The sequence below is a fragment of the Equus caballus genome, chromosome 16 (genome assembly GCF_041296265.1).
Source record: "Equus caballus isolate H_3958 breed thoroughbred chromosome 16, TB-T2T, whole genome shotgun sequence".
Classification (NCBI taxonomy): Eukaryota; Metazoa; Chordata; class Mammalia; order Perissodactyla; family Equidae; genus Equus; species Equus caballus.
Window position 1 is genome coordinate 18,519,493 of NC_091699.1, and position 19,766 is coordinate 18,539,258.

At 44.8% G+C, this 19,766-nt stretch overlaps 1 protein-coding gene and 1 long non-coding RNA gene across 4 annotated transcripts in view; one reads left to right on the forward strand and one right to left on the reverse strand.

Annotated features, from left to right (window-relative positions):
• Positions 1 to 1,159: 1,159 nt before the first annotated feature.
• LOC111768295 (uncharacterized) lies at positions 1,160 to 12,333 on the reverse strand. 3 transcript variants are annotated; one of them, XR_002800510.2, is made up of 4 exons: positions 12,150 to 12,333; positions 11,848 to 12,046; positions 9,937 to 10,957; positions 1,160 to 9,413 (listed from the first exon to the last, which is right to left on the reverse strand). It is a non-coding gene; the product is annotated as an uncharacterized lncRNA (long non-coding RNA). The 3 variants fall into 3 exon arrangements; XR_011427193.1 differs by having other exon boundaries at positions 1,160 to 9,435; positions 12,150 to 12,290; XR_011427192.1 differs by having other exon boundaries at positions 1,160 to 10,957; positions 12,150 to 12,290.
• Positions 12,334 to 12,357: 24 nt separating this feature from the next.
• LHFPL4 (LHFPL tetraspan subfamily member 4) overlaps positions 12,358 to 19,766 on the forward strand; it is a 37,763-nt gene continuing 30,354 nt past the window's right edge. The window contains exons 1-2 of the mRNA XM_023620025.2: positions 12,358 to 12,520; positions 13,452 to 13,949. Coding sequence (XP_023475793.1) covers positions 13,544 to 13,949 — 406 coding nt within the window. The 5' untranslated portion in view covers positions 12,358 to 12,520; positions 13,452 to 13,543. The remainder of the gene's footprint in view (positions 12,521 to 13,451; positions 13,950 to 19,766) is intronic.

Consider the following 19,766-nt stretch of genomic DNA (forward strand, 5'->3'; position numbering starts at 1 on the left):
GGTTGAATGTTTCTAGGAATTCACCCAGTTTTCCTAGGTTGTCCAATTTGTTGGCATATAATTGTTCATAATAGTCTCTTATGATTCTTTGTTCTTCTGTGGTATTAGTTGTAACATCTTTCATTTCTAATTTTATTTATTTGAGTCCTCTCTCTCTTTTTCTTTGTAAATCTAACTAATAGTTTGTCAACTTTGTTTATCTTTTCAAAAAACCAACTCTCAGTTTCATTGATTTTTTTAATTGTTTTTCTATTATCTATTTAATTTATTTCCATTTTATCTTTGTTATCTCCTTCTTTCTGCCAACCTTGGGCTTAGTTTGTTCTTGTTTTTCTAGTTCCTTGAAGTGCAAAGTTAGATTTTTTAATTTTAGATCTTTATTTTTAATGTAGCCACTTACCCTGTAACCTCCCTTAGGACTGCTTTTGCTGAACCCCACAAATTTTGGTATGTTGTTCTTCCATTTTCATTTGTTTCAAGATATTTCCCTTTTGATTTCATCTTTGGCTCATTGGTTGTTGAAATTCCAAAAAATCTACAAAAAATTTACTAGAACTAATAAGCAATTTAGCAAGATCACTGGGTATATGGTCAATATATAAAAATCAATTGCATTTCTATATCATATCAGTGAGCAATCAGAAATTAAAATGTAAAAAACAGTACCATTTCCAATAGCACTGAAAAAAACCATGAAAGAGGTATAAATGTAATAAAAGTTGTGCAAGATTGGTATACTGAACACTACAAAACACTGATGAAAGAAATCAAAGAAAACTGAGACAATGGCAAAGATATACCTTGTTCACAGGTTAGAAGACTCAATATTGTTAAGACATCAATTATCCCTAAATAGATCTATAGATTCAATCAATTTATTTCAAAATTCCAGCTGGAGCTTTGGTAGATATCAACAAGCTGATTCTAAGAATTATGTTGAAAAGCAAAGGAACTAAAATACTCACAATAATTTTGAAAAGGAAGAACAAAGTTGGACAACTTGTACTCCCAATTTCAAGACTTTTGTAAAGCTACAGTAGTCAAGGTAAACTGGTATTGGTAAAAGGATAGACACAGATTGATGGAACAAAATAGAATGCAGAAAAAGATTGAAACATATATGACCAATTTATTTTTTAAGTATTTTATTGTTATATAATTCACATGCCATAAAATTCATCTATTTAAAGTATACAATTCAATGGCTGTAGTCTATTCACAGAGTTGTGCAAATATCATCCAAATCTAAGTTAAGAATGTTTTCATCATCTCCAACAGAAACTTTATACTTATAAGTAGTCACATCTCACTCCCTCACTCCTCCAGCCTTAGACAATAACCAATCTACTTTCTGTCTCTGTAGATTTGCCTACTCTGGACATTACATATAAAAGGAATCATGCAATATGTGGTCTTTGGTGACTGGCTTCTTTCATTTAGTACACTGTTTTCAAGATCCATCCATGTTGTAGCATGTATTAGTACTTCATTCCTTTTATGGCTGAATAATATTTCATAGTATGGCTATACCACATTTTATGTATCTAGTCATCAGTTGATGGACATTTGGGTTGTTTTCACTTTTTGGCTGTTATGAATAATGCTGCTATGAACATTCATGCACAAGTTTTTTTTAATTTTTATTTTTATTTATTAATTTTTTTTTAAAGATTTTATTTTTTCTTTTTTCTCCCCAAAGCCCCCGGTACATAATTGTGCATTTTTAGTTGTGGCTCCTTCTAGTTGTGGCATGTGGGATGCTGCCTCAGCATGGCTTGATGAGCAGTGCCATGTCTCTGCCTGGGATTCGAACTGACGAAACCCTGGGCTACCGAAGTGGAGCACACAAATCCAACCACTCAGCCACGGGGCCAGCCCCTAATTTTTATTTTTTTAAGATTGGCACCTGAACTAACAATTGTTGCCAATTTTTTTTCTTCTTCTTCTTCTCCCCAAAGCCCCCCAGTACATAGTTTTATATTCTAGTTGTAGGTCCTTCTACTTGTGCTATGGGGACACCACTTCAGCATGGCTTAATGAGTGCAGCCATGTCTGCACCTGAGATCTGAACCGCTGAAACCCCGGGCCGCTGAAGCAGAGTGCATGAACTTAACCACTCGGCCACAGGGCTGGCCCCCATGCACAAGCTTTTGTATGTATATATGTTTTCATTTCTCTTTGGAAGACGTTGAGGTTGGAAAATATGGAGAGCATGCAGTTGTACCCAAACCAAGTTGAACTATGTGTGTGTAAAGCTCCAGATGGTCAGGTTAGAACCAACGTGGGAATTCATTTCTACGGCATCTGTTAGTCTTTGAAGTTTCCTAGGAGCAATCACTTCTGCTTCTTATAGCCTTCCTATGCCCCAGATCTGAGGTTGTAGCCTAGTTACTGTTCTCTTATGCTAGGAGATGTATTGCTGGGTCATACGGTAATACTATGTTTAGCATTTTGAGAATCTTCCAAATTGTTTTTCAAAGTAGCTACTCCATTTTACATTCCCACCATCAATGTATGAGAGTTCCAATTTCTCCACATCCTTGTCAACACTTGTTATTATCTGTCTTTTGAATTTTAGCTACCCTAGTGGGTGTAAAGAGGTATCTTAATGTGATTTACTGATTCTTTTTTAAAGATTTTATTTTTCCTTTTACTCCCCCAAACCCCCCGGTACATAGGTATATATTTTAAGTTGTGGGTCCTTCTAGTTGTGGCATGTGGGACGCCACCTCAGCATGGCCCAATGAGTGGTGCCATGTCCGTGCCCAGGATCCAAACCAGCAAAACCCTGGGCCGCCAAAGTGGAGTGTGCAAACTTAACCACTCGGCCACGGGGCTGGCCCCATGATTTATTGGTTTTTGACAATGGTACAAATGCCATTCAAAGGAGAAAACATAGTCTTTTCAACAAATAGTGCCAGAACAATTGGATATCCATACAGAAAAGATAAATCTCAACCTAACCTCTCATCATAAACAAAAATTAACACAAAATGGATTATAGACTTACATGTAAAGGCTAAAATTATAAAACTTCTCAAAGGAAACATAGAGGAAAATTTTCTTTTACCTAGATCAGGCAAAAATTTCTTAGATACTATATAAAAAATATAATCTATAAAATAAAAAAGTGATAAGCTGGCCTTCATCAAAATTAAGAGCTTCTGCTCTTCAAAAAATACTGTTAAGAGAATGAAAGGATGAGCCAAAAATTAAGAGGAAATATATTTAGAAAACATACATATAATAAAGGAATTGTATTCATAATATATGAAGAACTCTCAAAATTTTATAATGAGTTAACCAACAGTCTAATAGAAAATGGGCAAAAGATTTAAACAGACATTTCACCAATGAAGTTAATAAGCACACAAAAATATGCTTAATGTCATTAGTCACTATGGAAATGTAAATTAAAACCACAATGAGATACCCACTCAAATGGCTCAAATTAAAAAAAGAAGAAAATGACAAAAAGACAATACCAAATTCTAGTGACGACGTGGAGCAGCTAGAACACTTACCCATTGCTGGTGGGATACAATATGGTCCAGCCGTGCTGGAAAACTGGCAATTTCTTATAAAGTTAGACGTATATTACCATATGATTCAGCCATCTCACTCCTACATGTTTACCCTAGAGAAATGACTTCTTATATTCATACAAAAACCTATCCATGAATGTTTATAGCGGCCTTGTTTATAATTGTCAAAATGTGGAAACAATCCAAATGACCCCAATGGCCCTCAAGTGGTGAGTAGATAAACAAAGTATGGTTCATCTATACAATGGCTTACTGCTCAGGATCTGAAACCACAAACTCAGGGCTGCCAAAGCAGAGAGCGCAAACCTAACCATTACACCATTGGGCCAGCCCATAAACTGATTAATTTTTACCCATTATAAGACAGAGACTCGGGGCCGGCCTGGTGGCGCAGTGGTTAAGTGCGCATGTTCCACTTTGGCGGCCTAGGGTTTGCCAGTTTGGATCCCAGGTGTGGACATGGCACCGCTTGGCAAGCCATGCTGTGGCAGGCATCCCACATACAAAGTGGAGGAAGATGGGCACGGATGTTAGCACAGGGCCAGTCTTCCTCAGAAAAAAGAGGAGGATTGGCAGCAGATGTTAGCTCAGGACTAATCTTCCTCAAAAAAAAAAAAAAAAAAAAAGACAGAGACTCTCATATTGTATTCCTTTTGTGAAGCTTTTTGATTTTTACAAAAGACACTCCAAAAACATAATGATACACAAAGATTAAAGGAAAAAGAATAGATACCAGGGAAATACTAGCCAAAATAATCCTGGTAGGCATCTAATAACTTAGTCTCGACGTATGTACAAAAATTGATGGACTCACAAGGAGATATCGGCAAAACAGCAATCATAATGGGAGATTTTTCCCCAACATATTTTTGTGAAAAACTTCAAATTGTACCGCAAGTTGAAAGAATCTTACAGTGTACACCCAAATACTTACTGCCTGATTCCACCAGCAACATTTTACTCTATATTTGCTTTTTCACATATCCATCTTTCTGAGCATTTATTAACCCATCTTATTTTCTATGCATTTTAAAGTAAATTGCAGAATCAGTTCCTTTTCCCTTAGAAACGTCATTACCTAAAGTTGACTGCAATTTTTTCTGTTGAAATAAATTTGCATACAATGAAACGCACAAATCTTAAGAGTACATTTGTCAAGTTTTGACAATGCATACACCTGTGTAACCTAAACTCCTGGCAAGATAGGGAACACAGTCATCACTTCATAAAGTTCTCTCAGGTCCCCTCACAGTCAATCATAATGGGACATTTTAACACACTTTTCTCAGAAACTGATGGATTGTTACTGAACAAGGGCTCACCACCTGATGTGCACAGAAGCTGACACTGTGGTGCATTGGTCTTTGAGGGAAGAAAGGCTTTATTGCACAATCAATCAGCAAGGGGACAGGAGGCCAGGCTCGCAAATCAGTCTTGCTCATGCAAAGTATGGGGTAAGGTTTAAGGGGTCAGGGAGGGCCGGCTGGTAAGTGGAAGTGCTGGCAGGACGAGTTTCAATTGGCAGATCAAGATTTTCTATTCTGCACATGCTTCTGGCTGGCTTGCCACCCCTGAAAAATAGCTTTAAAACTGTTTCTAATATGGGGTCAGTTACGAGAGGTTTCCGGGGAAAAGCACAATAATTAAGGATAAAGTTGTTACGCATATTTAAGACATTGCCTTCTCTATTGATGAGAGTTTCTAGAGATTAGAGTCATCCTCCCCTTCCTGGCACAGAGAGGGAGGCACCCTCACAAATGGAGATTTCTCTTATAAATGTGAATTTTCCCTTAAAGCGTAAATTTCAGAGTTTTTCCTGTGTCTGCTGTGTTTTTTTTTCTCAATAATAATCAGCCCAAAATAGCCCTTATGCCAAAGAGGCATATTTTGGGGTGGCAAATTCTGTGTCTGGTCCTGTGGTTACAGGATCAAGCAGACAAAAAAATTAGTAATGATCTACAAAACGTGAACAGCACAATTAACAGGCTGAGCTAATAAACATAGAAAGAACTTTCTTCCATTAATAGAGAATGCACATTCTTTGAAAGCACACAGGGAACATTTACGAAAAATGGACCACGTACTAGGCCTCAAAGGGATAATCCACAGAGACCACTTCTTCTGACCACAAAGCCAGCAAAGCCATGGCTTGGGAAGATCTTACGTGGACATGGAGCCAACCATGGACAGGAAAGCAGGGTCTCTGGGCAGAGATTGATGTATGATCCTCTTGCATGAGCAACTGGATCCTCCTGGAACCTATTTCTGCTCATGCCAGTTTTTGCTGGGTGTTTGTCATTTGCAACCCAAGAGTCCTAAATAATACAGATGCTTACAAGGAAAGGCATGGTGCAGCTACATAGACATCTTGTTATTACATGAACAATTCTTCACATTTTAGTTTGCTTCAAGTATAAAGCACACTATTTTATTTAATCCTTTATTTTTTATGATGGCCTCTTTACAGATGAAGCCACCAAGATTTCAAAAGTTTAGGTGACTCACTCAAGATCACAGCTCCAGTGAGCCCCTTCATGTGGTTCTCACAATCACTGAGTGACCCTCTGTCATTCTAATTGTGCTCCATCTGTTTCCTTGTTTTTCCACTAGACAATGAGTTCCTCAAGGGCAGGGACCGGTCTTCACCTTTGTGTCCCCACTGCCTGGCCCAGGGCCTGTTAAATATGAGGTGCCACTGATACTTATTGGCTGTGTGGCTGAAGGAAAGAATAACTTGATTCTCAAGCCAAAGAGCAAGAGATAACCTGTGAGATTGAGGGAGGCAAGAGATATGGTATTCATTAGGACTCTTTCAGGAATATGCGACAGGAAGCTAATTCAAACCACCGTCAACAAAAAAGGAGGATTTAAGAAAACCATGGAAAGACAGGTATAACTTTGACCATAGGGTTTTGAACAGTATTAAGAATCTCTCCATCTCTCAACCCAGCTTCTGAGCACATGTTGGCCTTATTCTCTCAGGCTTTGCCACGGAATGGTGAAGACGACCGCCTACAACCATCCTTACAGCTATGATCCAAGGAAGGAAGAACTGCGTATCTCTCTCTCTGCCTCTCTGTCTCTCTTTCTATCCCCACTCTTCCTTGAGGACAAATCACTAAAGCCAATGTGTGGGACAATGTTGTGGACCGCACGTCCGTGTAACCCCAAAATTCATATGGTAAAACCCTAACCCTGAATGTGACGGTATTAGGAGGTGGTGCCTTTGGGAGGTAATTAGGTTTAGATGAGGTCATGAGGGCGGAGCCCCCACGATGGGATTAGTGTCTGTATAAAAAGAGGAAGAGACCAGAGCTGTCTCTTTCTCTCTCTGCCCTGTGAGGTCTCAGCAAGAAGGTGGCCATTTGTAAATCAGGAAGAGAGCTCTCACCAGAGCTTGCCATGCTGGCACCCTGATCTCCAGCCTCCAGAACTGTGAGAAAGGAATTTGCTTGTTGTTTAAGCCACGTAGTCTACAGTATCTTGTAATAGCAGCCTGGGCTGGCTAAGACAGGCAGTACGATGGGCTGGCCTGGGACCCATATCCACTCCTGCCCAGAGAGGTAGAAGGGGCAGTTCCCTAAAGGAAGCTGGATACAGGGGCCGGCCCCATGGCTGAGTGGTTAAGTTCGCATGCTCTGCTTCAGCAGCCCAGGGTTTTGCTGATTTGGATCCTGGGTGTGGACCTAGCACTGCTCATTAAGCCATGTTGTGGTGGCGTCCCACATAGCAGAACTAGAAGGACCTACAACTAGAATATACAACTATGTACTGGGGGGCTTTGGGGAGAAGAAGGAAAAAAAAAGAAGATTGGCAAAAGATGATAGCTCAGGTGCCAATCTTTAAAAAATAAAAATTAAAAAAAGCTGGATACTATTATCAGAAGAAAAGGAAAAGGAAATCTGGACAGACCAACCCCACAGATTTTCCATTACAGTTTCATACAGACATTTAAGGATTGATCCCTTAAGAGGTGACTATGCTGTTTATTTTAATCCTCACAAGCACAAATTCATCTATTTTGTGTGTTAATGTTTTGGAGACTTTACAGATAAGTAAAGAATAAATTATACAGGTAAATATGGATCTTTTAGAATTTTCCACCTATCCTCCATTTTCTAAGGACTAATAGTATTTTAAAGGCAGAATGGTTTGAATGTCTCCACATCTGAAAATGGAGTTTCCTTTTGTTTCTTTCTTTAGTCTCTCTCAGTTTTCTGTAACTTTGGTACACTACAATTACAGGGTAGGGTGGCATAGATGAAACCTTGCTTATTGTACTTTATGGACAATTAAGGGATTTTCTTAAGGGTAATTTACACCACATTCCTCCCCTATTGCGTTTGCCTTTAGAGCCTAACCTTCTACAAAAGACGAAATCCTCTCTACTAATGTTTGCTAAGCATCTACTGTGTGACCAATATCTTACACATTTTACTTCATTTAAACCATATGAGGTTAAGGAGTTGTTAGTTCAATTTTATAGATAAGAAAAATGAGGTTCAGAGAATTTGAATAACTTACTCAAACACGCACAGCTCTTGGGTATCAGGGTTAGAATACAAATACCATTTTCCTGACTCCACAGCTCTGTGCCTTTCTGCAGGGCTCAGGAACGTTGGACAGGTCACTGTAAGGGTTATGCGCACTGGCTTTGACCAAACCAGCCCCAGGCTTGAACCCTGGAACTCCCACTTTCTAGCCCTGCGATAGTAAGAGCAAAAAGTTCTTGAATGTTTTCCCAGTGCTCAGCACTTTATATACACGATATCTCATTCAGCCTTCCTGAAAACTCTCAGAGGGAGATGTTACTATTATCATCATCCCCACCTTACAGATGAGGAAACTGAGGCTTAAGAGCAGTTATGAGCAGAAACCTCAACACAGACGATCCGATGCCAGTGCCTGTGCTCATAACCAAATGATATGGACACAAAAAGGAAACAAAGGTAGTTGAGAAGAACTGAATCCACTCTATAGAATGATCTATGTGACATGGTAATTAAGAATGTGGGCTCTGGAGCAGGCTACCTGGGGATAAATTCCAGCTCTTCCACTTGTTAGAGGTGTGACTTTGGGCCAGTCATTTAACCTCAGTGTCCTCATCTGTGAAATGGGCATACAGTAGTACCTACCTGTATTAGTTTGCTAGAGCTACCATAATAAAATACTACAGACAGGGTGGCTTGAACAACAGAAATTTCTTTTCTCACAGTGCTGGAGGGTGCAAGTCTAAGATGAACTTGTGGCAAACTTGGTTTCTTCTGAGGCCTCTCTCCTATGGCCATTTTCTCGCTGCGTCCTCCATAGTCATGCTTTGGTCTGTGTGTTGTCTGTGTCCTAACATCTTCTTATAAGGACATCAGTCATGTTGGATTAAGGCACACCCATATGGCTACATTTTACTTTAGTTACCTCTTTACAGGCCCTATCTCCAAACACAGTCACACTCTGATGTACTGGAGTTTAGTACTTCAACATATGAATTGGGGTGGGGGGGGGTGGGGGCTACAATTCAGCCCATAACACTATTTCATAGGGTTATTGTGAAGATTAAATGAGACACTACATGAAAGCAAAGATCAGGAGACCTAGAATGCTGTAAGAGTTTAATAACTGCTCAACGCAACCGAACACTTAACTCAGGCACACGGGTACCCGGTGGGTTACAAATGTTTCTTCACTAGGATATTGGCTGGAAGGGGGCCTTCTCTTCTCATCCAGGGGCTCAGTCCAGCATCACCCTTGCCTTAGGATCTATCTCGGTCCCACAACTCCCCATCTTGATCTCACAACTGTTCCATTCTGGTCTGGCCACTCCCTGGGGTCAAAAAGAATTTCTTCCCGTAGAGAGTTCTCACCTTCTTTCTGTAATTATTCCAAGGTTAGTCTTTATTTTAAAATGAGAAGACATTCTGTCCCAGCTGCTCACAGCTCTGCAAGTGCCTTTCCAACAAGACTGCTATTTCTACTGCTTGGGCAAGCCACTTATTAAAATTTAACGACAATCACCTACGTTGATAAAGCCTTTTTCAGTTTACAAAGCTTTTTTCCATTCATCATCTCTTTTTATCCTCACAACATCTGTAGGAAGGACATATGTTTTTCTCCATTTTATAAGTGAAGAAAATAAGGCTCTGCGGAGTAGCACCATTGTCCTGGTCATACACAGTTAATCAGTGGCAGAGATGGGTCTCAAATCCTGGTCTGTTGGTTCTAATATGTCAGCATGGCTCACCTATTCAGGTATTCTTCTACAATATAAATAATCAGATATACCAGCCCTGCTCTCTTTTGGGGGATGTAGGTAAGTTATTTGGGACTATTTTTATTGAAAGTGACAAAAAGCCAACTCAAACTGGCTTAAGCAAATCCGAATTTGTCGGCTCACCTAACAGAACAGTCCAGAAGCAGATCTTCAGGCATGGATGGATCAAGGTGCTCAAACTATGTCATCGGGACTGTCTCTCTCCATTTCGTAGCTTCCCTCTATGCTCTCCTTATTCTCAGACAAGCTTGAGGTGTCAAAGATGGCTCCCAGTAGCTGAAGCTTATCATTCCCTCAGCTCAACAAACTCAGTAGAAAAGAATACCTCTTTATTGTAAACTGCAACAAATGACCTGGATACCATTCTCAACTGTTTGGTTAGCTTATGGAGCCACCCCTGAAAACCAATCATTGTGTCTAGAACAACGGAGTATTCTCATTGTCCAGCCCTGATCATTTTCCCCCTCTGGAGAAGAGTATGGTGGCGGTTGGGGGTGAGTCTCACCAAACCCAGGGATTGAGTGAGGGGGGGAAAAGAGTTTCTTTAAAGAAAATGTATTGATGTCAGAAGTGGTGTGGTTAGTAGGCAGATCTCTACAGGGCGTCTTTGGTCTGCAGAACTAGAATAGAGCAATCGGTGAGGAACTGGAAGCCCATCTTAGCAAGAAATCCCAGGTCCTACCTTGAGAGAGAGTAGTAAGTGGACTTCTGCGGTTTTTAACCTGGACTGCCTAGGTTGGCTCCGCAGGATAGAAAAAAAGGCAATAATTCATGGCAGAGTTACTAGAAAAGATGGAGCTTCCGGCTCCAGTAACTTGTTCTGTTCAGAACAGAAGCAAACCAGGAGCACTCACAGGAGACTGTGAGGTGCTCTTTGAGGATGACCACTCGCCGGCTCCCTCCTCCCAGCATCCCCTATTTCCCCACAACACTGTGAGCTCCAGGAAAGCAGGGACCACATCTCTTCACCCTCCATCTTCTCCCCAGGGCGTAGCATACTGCTGTGCCTGGCACAAAACACGGGCCTATCACACTCTTATTGCATGGACAAATAAATTGACGAACCAGGTTGATGAGTCCGATCTGCAGGATCCATCGCCCTCTTTGTAGAAGTCAATCTCCCTCTTTGGCCTTTTTTCTCCATCTGTCGGGTGGGAGAAGGTATAGAGGGAGACTTTTTCCACAGCCCCTTCCAGCTCCAGATTCTAGGATCTTAGGAGTCTCAGGAGCCAGCCAGGATGTCTTCTGCAAGGACCCGATGCAAGGGGAAACCAAATTTATTGAGCACTCTGTGCTCAGGTGAGATGACCACCATAGGTCTGAGGTCCCCAATATGTGGGATTTCATGGACCCATGAAATTTTTTAAAACTCTGAGGTGGAGATAACCGTCTAATTTTTATTTTGCCAAAGAAGGGCACTAAAAAACCCCAAGCTTCCCTTAAGTATCATCACCATTTCTTTAAAAAGGGCAATTTTTACTCTCAGAAAGCAGGAAGCACATAATCTCAGAAAAAAAGAATAGTCTTTCTCCCTCCTGGAAAAAAAAAGTTGGCAACCTTACATGAATATTTTCTGCAGATAAATGTAAATTACATCAGCCTGACCCCTGTGTGGAGTCCAGTGTTTGGAACCCACTAGCAGATTATTTTTTGACCCCCACATCCACTGCCTGTGAAGTGGGGCTTAATCTGCCCACTTTGAAGATGGGGAAACAGAGGTTCAGACAGAGCAAGTGCAAGGTCGCAGAGACACTAAGTAACAGAATTCGTCTGGGTACCAACCCAGATCATCTTGGCGGATCCTAAGCCAAAAGCAGATCCTAAGCCAAAAGCTACTTCCCTGCAGGGAAAGAAATGACCCACACTGGCTCCCTAGGAGTGCCCCGGGTGTTCTGGCCCAACCTTGAGCCTGGGCTTGGCCGCTTTGTTCTTTAACATCTTTATGATATGCGCACTTCATGCCAGGCCCTGGGCAGAGTGCAGGGAGGGAAACGAACACGTTCCCAGCCTCCTGTCTCCGTCCCCGATACTCACCCTGGGTCCTGTTCCCCGGGGCCCGCTCCTTGTGCTGGCGGCCAACAAATCCCCACCGCGGACGTGGGCTGCTAACAGTTTATGGGGTTCCTTCTCCCAACGGTGCTGGCAGTTTCCTAGGAGACTCTGGAAACCTTCAACGCCTCCAAGACTCAAAGGACTGGAAGCGTAATGGTGCAATTTGAGGCACTGTGAGAGTCTGTAGGGAAGGTAATTTGGGAGCAAGAGATCAGTTCAAACCCTATCAAATAATACCCTGTTTGGCCCCTCCCCCATTCCCCTGGGCTTAGCAGGAGACCTACAGCCCCACAGCTCAGGCTGGAAGGAGGAGGTCCCCCAAACCAGAGGGCCCTACTGTGGACGGAGCTTATTGCTCCAGCTGGGGGACGCCGGGGACCGCGCTTTCTCCGACTGCCAGAACCAGAAGCGCCCCTCCCCGTTCCGCCCCGCCCCGCCCCGCACGCCCGCCCGCGGCGGGAGCGCGCCTCCGCCGGGCTACGCGGGTGCACGAGAGCGCGCGCTTCGGCGCCGGAGCGCGCCCCGGGGAGAACCCGAGCAAGATGGAGGCCGCGCCGAGGCCGCCGCCTGGGCCGAGGCAGCCGCTGCTACGAGCGTCGAGCCGTGGTGCCTAGGCCGTGCCAGTCTCGGACCTGCTGCCCCCGAGCGGGCCCAGGTTGGTCTCCCCCATCCCCTCCCAGCGGCGGCAGCCTCCGCGCGCGTCCGGCCTGGGCGCGGGGCAGCATCCCTCCTACCCCCGGCCCTACCCGGGCCCGGCCGCTCTCCAGCGCCCCGAAGACAGCTCCTGCCCACCGCCCACTCCTCGCGGCCCGGGCTGCCTGCAGGCCCCGGTCCCTTGCCCCCTTAGCCTGGAAACCCTCTTTCCCCAGCCCTGGCCCGCCAATCCTAGGCTTCCTCCCAGCTTACATCCAGCCCTGGCTTCTGAGGGACCCCCAACCCCGCTGCCCCGTGTCCAGACTCTGCAGTCCTAGCTCCCGACTCCCCTCTACCCTCATCCTGATTTCTCTACTTCTCCCTCTTAGACCCTCGTACCAGCCCCCACTCCCTGTCCCAGCCCCCATATCACCTTCCCAATCCCCCAGTACCCTCGCCTCTTATATTCCCTTCTTACCCCCTCATAGAAGCGCCCACTTCCCTCTCCATAGCCCCTTTATAGACACCTAATACCAGACCTCCTTCTATTCCTAATACCAACCCCTACATTCCCTCCCGTGCTCCCTTATACAGTCCCTCTGCTCATCCTCCAACATCGGTCTCCAGCCTCCAATTCCATCTCCCCCTGGTCCCCTCTCACTCCCCCAATACCAGCCCCCAAGCCCCCTCCCTAACTCTCCCATGACCACTTTCTAGCCCCCCCCCCCACTTCCAGCTCCCATATCCTTATCCCAGCCCCCCAACTTTCACATGGCCCCTTCCTAGATCCCCAACTGGAGATCTTTGCCAGTCCCCACCATAGACACCACCCCAACACTCTCATGACCTCTTCCTAGCTCCCCCATACCAGCCCCCAGGTTCCCCCGGCTCCGCCCCAGGCCCCACCCTCGCGAGTTCCTCGGCTCAGGGCGGCTTCTCACGTGCGTCCCCAGCTCCCGCCCGGCAGCCCGGCGGTCTGTCCCGGGCCGGCGGCCCCCGCCAGCCCCCGCCGCCGCCGCTGCCGCCGGCCCCGCCCCCGGGCACCATGCTGCCCTCGCAGGAGGCCTCCAAGCTCTACCACGAGCACTACATGCGGAACTCGCGGGCCATCGGCGTGCTATGGGCCATCTTCACCATCTGCTTCGCCATCATCAACGTGGTGGTCTTCATCCAGCCCTACTGGGTGGGCGACAGCGTGAGCACCCCCAAGCCTGGCTACTTCGGCCTCTTCCACTACTGTGTGGGCAGCGGGCTGGCGGGCCGCGAGCTCACCTGCCGCGGCTCGTTCACCGACTTCAGCACCATCCCGTCCGGCGCCTTCAAGGCGGCCGCCTTCTTCGTGCTGCTCTCCATGGTGCTGATCCTCGGCTGCATCACCTGCTTTGCGCTTTTCTTCTTCTGCAACACCGCCACCGTCTACAAGATCTGCGCCTGGATGCAGCTCTTGGCAGGTAGGGGAGGGGCGGGGGCGTTACCCCTAGAACAGGCGCTAGGGATGGGGCCTCCTTCCTTCCGTTTCTTGGAGGAGTCAGAGCTAGATTCTGCTCCTCTGTCTAAAGACACACCTCCTTGGCTGTCCGTAAGCAGCCACTGGGGAGGGCATTCTATGAGAGAGACATCTTGGGGCAGGATTGGGTCTTTGGGTCTGTGGATATGGGCATCGATGGGTTAGCATTATGCTAGAGTCTCTTGAGGGTCTCTGAGAGTCTTTGTTGGCTGTCTTAGGGGAAATAGTTAAATGAACGAAGAGTTATTCTAGGTGTGAACAATTTCTGTTGTATTGAACAAAGTGTGAGGTGGGGTATCAAGAAATCTGACTTTGACCTTTAACTTGCTGACATTATCAACTTGAGTGTTCCACTTTACTTCTTTGAGACTTGGTTTCCTCATCTGTAAAACAGTGGAGAGGATTCCAAGAACTTGTAAACTTTAAAGTGCTACGATAACATGAGGGGGTAGGAGGAGGCTGTCTATAATGTCTATTCAATGTTTCAAATGTAGGTGGTTGACAGCACCTGGCAACATGAGTCTCTAGAGGGCAGGTCTCCACCCCCGACCCCCACCCAATGCAGGAAGAGTTCTGGTGCCCAAGGGGAATGAGTCCTTGGGAGCCTCTGAATGTTTGGCTAAGACAGACATCTTGCCCTAAGAACCAGAGAAAGGCCTTTTGGGAATGAGAACTGCTGAGACACTTTTCAAGGATCCATTAGAGTCTCTACCCTCACCCACCTTTCAATCGAAGACAGATTTTTAAGATTCAGCAACTTGGACATTTGCCTAATTGCAGGCAGGAAAGAGAGTTTGGCTCAGGAAAGTGGGGCCAGGGGATGGTAGGGATGGGCAAGGAGGGCTAGTGAAACTAGGAAAAAGTCTGGAGCTCTGAAAGGATGAGGAAGAGAAGGAAAAATGTGATGACCATGCAGCAGAGATGGTTTTTCAAAATAAGCACCTCAGGGCATTCAACAAGTGTGGGCCCCTTCAAAAGAGACCCCCAGGAGGAGGTGTTATATTATTTGTTGATGATTCCACCGCTCAAAACATTGTAGGGAATTGTCTTCGGAGCATGGAGTGTATTCTCTTGAACGTCATCATTGAGAGGAAACTCCATCTCTTGAAGGAGGAATATGATTTTTGGAAATGGCTGGAAGTCACTGAGCCAAGTGTAGAAAGTACGATGGGTGATCATGTTGAGAATTGTCACTTGGGATGAGAGCCAAGGTCTGAGGGCAAAATCCTGAGGTGGTTTCCTTCCCCAAGAGGACTTTAACAAATGCAGGGAGGGATTACTGCCCACTGGAAGAAATGCCCAAATTCCCAAAAGGACGGCGTTGAAGAAGGCAGCATTTATTCAGATGCAGACATTCTAATGGGCTTGTTTCAAATACGTCTCACTCCGTTCAACTTAGATGTGGGTCTTTTAGGATCTTTGAAGAAGATGAGAAAGGAGAATTGTAGGATGTGGGGTTTTCTCTCCATATTTCCAGTGGTACCCAGAAGGTGATTTTATCTATCTCCATTCTGTTCTTCTTCCAAAAGCAAGCTGGAAAGAATATATGCTCAGCTCGGATCCCTAATTCCTCAACCTTGATTTTGAGTCTGCAGATGGGATGCTGACCTCTAGCCTTCCAATTCTCTGTAATCCATATGCGTTTAATCTTGGGGATTTGATGAACTGTCCAACTATCCCCATGTAATTACAGAATTTCAGGGGTCTTAGCGATCAGCTCCTTCAAATCTCACTTCCCCCCCCCCCCCGCCTCCATTTTAGAGAGAGGAGACTGATACTATGGAAAAGGTCTTACCTACAGTCACACAGCCAGAAGGGAGTAAACTAAGTCTTGACTCCTGGCCCAGTGCTTTTTCCCTTGTGTTCCTGCCCCACCGCTGAGGGTTGAGGGGGTCCAGTGAGCAGAGTGGAGCAGTTTATTTCATTTTGCATAGAGATTTCTGAGTTCTCAGGGTAAGGAACTGATTCACTTTGCTTAATAAAGTGACACCAGGACAGGGGCCAGAGCACTGCACTACGAGTCATGGGATGGGGGATCTTGGCTGGCTCTGCCTGTGACTCACCGTGCAGTGTTAAGCGATTGTTTTTATCTTAGATCTCAGTTTTCTCCTCTATACAGTGGAAAACTAATCAATTAGATTAGTGGATTTAAAGTATCTTTTTCAGCCCATGGGGCTCCTAGAACAACTCTTTCACCAAGATCATTCCATCCAGAAAGTGAGAAATCAGTCATCCTCAGAGGAGCTGCAGAGAAGCAAAAGGCCTTGTTTGTATCAGATAAGAATTGAATGTCTGTTGTATGGCTCTTGTTCAAGTGAAATTTTGTTCAAGTATTTTGGAGTCTTCTAAGCACACTGCACTGGACCATTGGGAAGATGCAAAGAGATACTTATCCCTTTGTTTACTCCTCACTTGCTCCATGATCGTCCCTGTCCCCAAGGATCTTAGGCCTGTAAGACACAATTCCTGCTCTCAGGAAGCTTACCATCTAGTTGGATCACAATATTGATCAGCAATCTCTCAGTGGCTTAAAACCCAACTCAAACTGGCCTAAATAAATAAAAATAAAGAGGGTAAGGTTTTTGTCTCACACAACTTTAAACTCAAGAGTATCTTGCTGCAGGCATGCATGGATCCAGATGCTCATTAAGAACATGTTTCTCTCCATTTCTTGGTCTCATTTTTAAGTCTACTTCTCTCTTGAAGGTGATAAATAAGGCTACTAGCAGCTCTGAATTTACATTGCTTCAGCTTATGAATGCTGGTTACTCCATGGCTCCAGTAAAAGTTCCAGGGCTGAGTCTCATTGGCTCAGCTTTGGTCAAGTGTCTACCTCTTAATTAATAATTGCAACTTTTTCTAAGCCCTCGGCCACATGCCCATCCCTGCCAACACATGGATTGATAATGGAGAAAGGTCAGTTCCCCAAAATGGAAATCAAGGATGAACCCTGAAAGAGGGTAGGTAAGACAAGTGCAGACAGAAGCCTCACCCCGGATGGTCTGAGCACTGGTATGCTCTGGCCTGTAAGTGCTGAGGAAACCCAGGGCAACTGAGGAGGCTGCTGGCTTAGCTGGGAGGTGAGGCTTGAGTTGGGCAGGGTGTGGACAGGTGTGGGAGAGCATTCTGAATGGAGAGGAAGATCACGGGCAGAGACACAGACGTGAGAAAGCCACATCTGGCTTGAGTGGTATTCACATAGGGGAGGCCAGGAAGGAATGATGGGCCACAGCGCGATGCTCTGAATACTGGGTCAAGGAATTTGGACATTAGTCAGCAGGCAGTTGGAAGCTACTATGACTGTCATTATCATTCAGGAAAAATAGTTAACGTTTTCTGAGCCTCTACTCTATGCTCGACCATGTGCTAACCATTTACATGCATAGTATTATTTAATCCTCACAAGAATTCGATGGAGTAGGTACCATTATTAATATTTTATAGATGAGAACACTGAGGCTCAAAGAGGAAAGAGTCATTTGTCCAAGGTCATACAAGTGGCAAGTAGTGGAGACAGGATTGTAACTTGGTCTGTCTGAATCTAAAGCCCAAGGATTTATAAAGGAGCATTAATGGTGGGGATGGTGGCAGGATGTTTTTGTCAAATGCTAAGTAAAGAGGCGGGAAGATCCAGGTGGCTCTTTATGGAGTTAGGGTCAGCTTTTCAGGGCTTCTCAGGACACCTCTGCTATTCTTTACCTGGTCTTTCCATTTACTGAGAACATACAATGTGCCAGCTTCTATGCTAGGCACTTTCACATTTGTTGTGTCATTTAATCTTTATCTGTTAAAATGACTTGCCCAAAGGTCACACATCTGGTGAAAGGTGGAACTGAAACAATGCAAATACGAATGGATCTAGAACCTGTTCTTACCACTAAACTGGAACCCAGGACATGAGTTTACAGATTACAAGTTACAGCTGTAAGCTCTCTGTACTCAATGTTTACCTGCGGGCCAGGTGAGCTTAGCCAGAGGGAGGTTCCTGGATGGAGTAGAAACTCAGGCTGGAAGCCTGGTTGATGGTTTGAGGGGGCAGCATGGGGTAGAGGTTTAAGAGCAGAGGATTTAAAATTCCCGCTCTGCCACTTCCCAGCTGTGTGGCCTCGGATAAGTGGGTTTTCCTTTCTGAGTCTCAGTTTCCTTATCTATAAAATGGAGATTATTATAGTGTTTACCTCAGAGGTGGTAGAAAGAAATAAGCAAAATGATGGGTGTAAAATGCCGCGTGTGATTCCTAGTGTACAGTAAGCACTCAATAAATGGTCACCGTTATTCCTGTGGCATAGTCCAAGTGAAGAACAGCTTGTGAGGAGCCCTTGATGCTCAGGTGGAAGGGTTTGGACTTACTGGGATGGTCAAAGGCCTTGAGGGTCATAAACTGTCAGCTGGAAAGGGTGTGACCAATAAGCTGGCCCAACTCCCTCATTTTATAGATGAAAAAACTGAGTCCCAGAGAGAGGAAGAGACAAGTTTACAATGACAAAGTGAGACTCCTCCTTCCACAGAAAGGAGATGATTCTGACCACAATTCATTCAATATTGAGTGCCTACTGTGTGCTAGGCACTGCCCTGGTGCTGGAGTCACAGCAGAGAACAGAATGTGTGCGATGGAGTGGGAGCTAGGGGGGACTGAGCTGGAGGCAGCAGCTGGGCTGGCTGGTGATCCAGAGGTGGGCGTCTTCCAGCCTTCCAGATGTGTTTCCTAATCGGTGGGGTTCCCTGGGCTAGGAGCAGCAGTGACAGGAGCTCTTGTCCCTGCAGCTTAGAATGGGCATCCACACTCCTCCCCATTTCCCTGGGGTTTGTTTTAGATTTGGTTTGGGATTTTAATCATCCGATAAGTCTTTCTTGTACGTTTATGACACTGCTGAGCACATTGGGGGAATTTCTTTCCTCCCTCCCTCATTTTCTTTCTTCCTCTCTCAACACTCACTTCCTTCCTTCTGTCCTTTCTTCCACTTTCCTTCCCTCCCTTCTTTCATTTTTGCCTTTCCCCCTCTCTCCCTACTCCCTTCCTTTCTTTCTCACATCAATCCTTCACTAATGGTCTCCTCTGTGTGTCAGGCGCTGTGCTAGGCTCTGGGAACCCTGAGCAAGTGTCCTTGCTCCCAGGGAGCTCATAGTGTAATGGGAGATACCGGAGAGAAATCAGATCATCACACTATGAAGTGATTGAATCACACACAGGGTATTCTGGGGGCATGAACGGGACTTCTGATACAGTTAAGGACACCCAGGGAAGTCTTCCAAAAAGTAACAGCATTTGAGCTGAGTTTTAAAGGATGGGAAGGAGGGAAAAGGGCAACCAGGCAGAACCAGGATGATCAAAGGCATGGAGGTGGGAAATAGCCTGGTGTGTTTGGGGATTACAAGCACTTAGGGCAAGGAGGGGTGAGAGTAGAGAGTGGGGAGCCAGATCTTGGAGGCCTTCTAAGGCGTAGTGAGGGGTTCAGACTTTATTTGTAGGCAGCCAACAGTTGTTGACTTTTAAAAAATTGTTTAAGTATTTTCCAAGTTTTTATTTACTTTTTGGAAAAGTTAATACGTGCACATGATACAAAATTCAAAAGGTAATAAGGGTGTGCAATCAGATGTAAGTCTCCTTTCTTCCCCTATCTCCTCAATGATCCTCCCAGAGTTCTCTCAGAGGCAACCACTGTTACCATTCCTTGAGTATCCTCTCCAAGAAATCCCATAAATACACAAGCAAAAGCAAACAATATTTCTTTTATATAAATGGCGTATTAGTTATTTATTG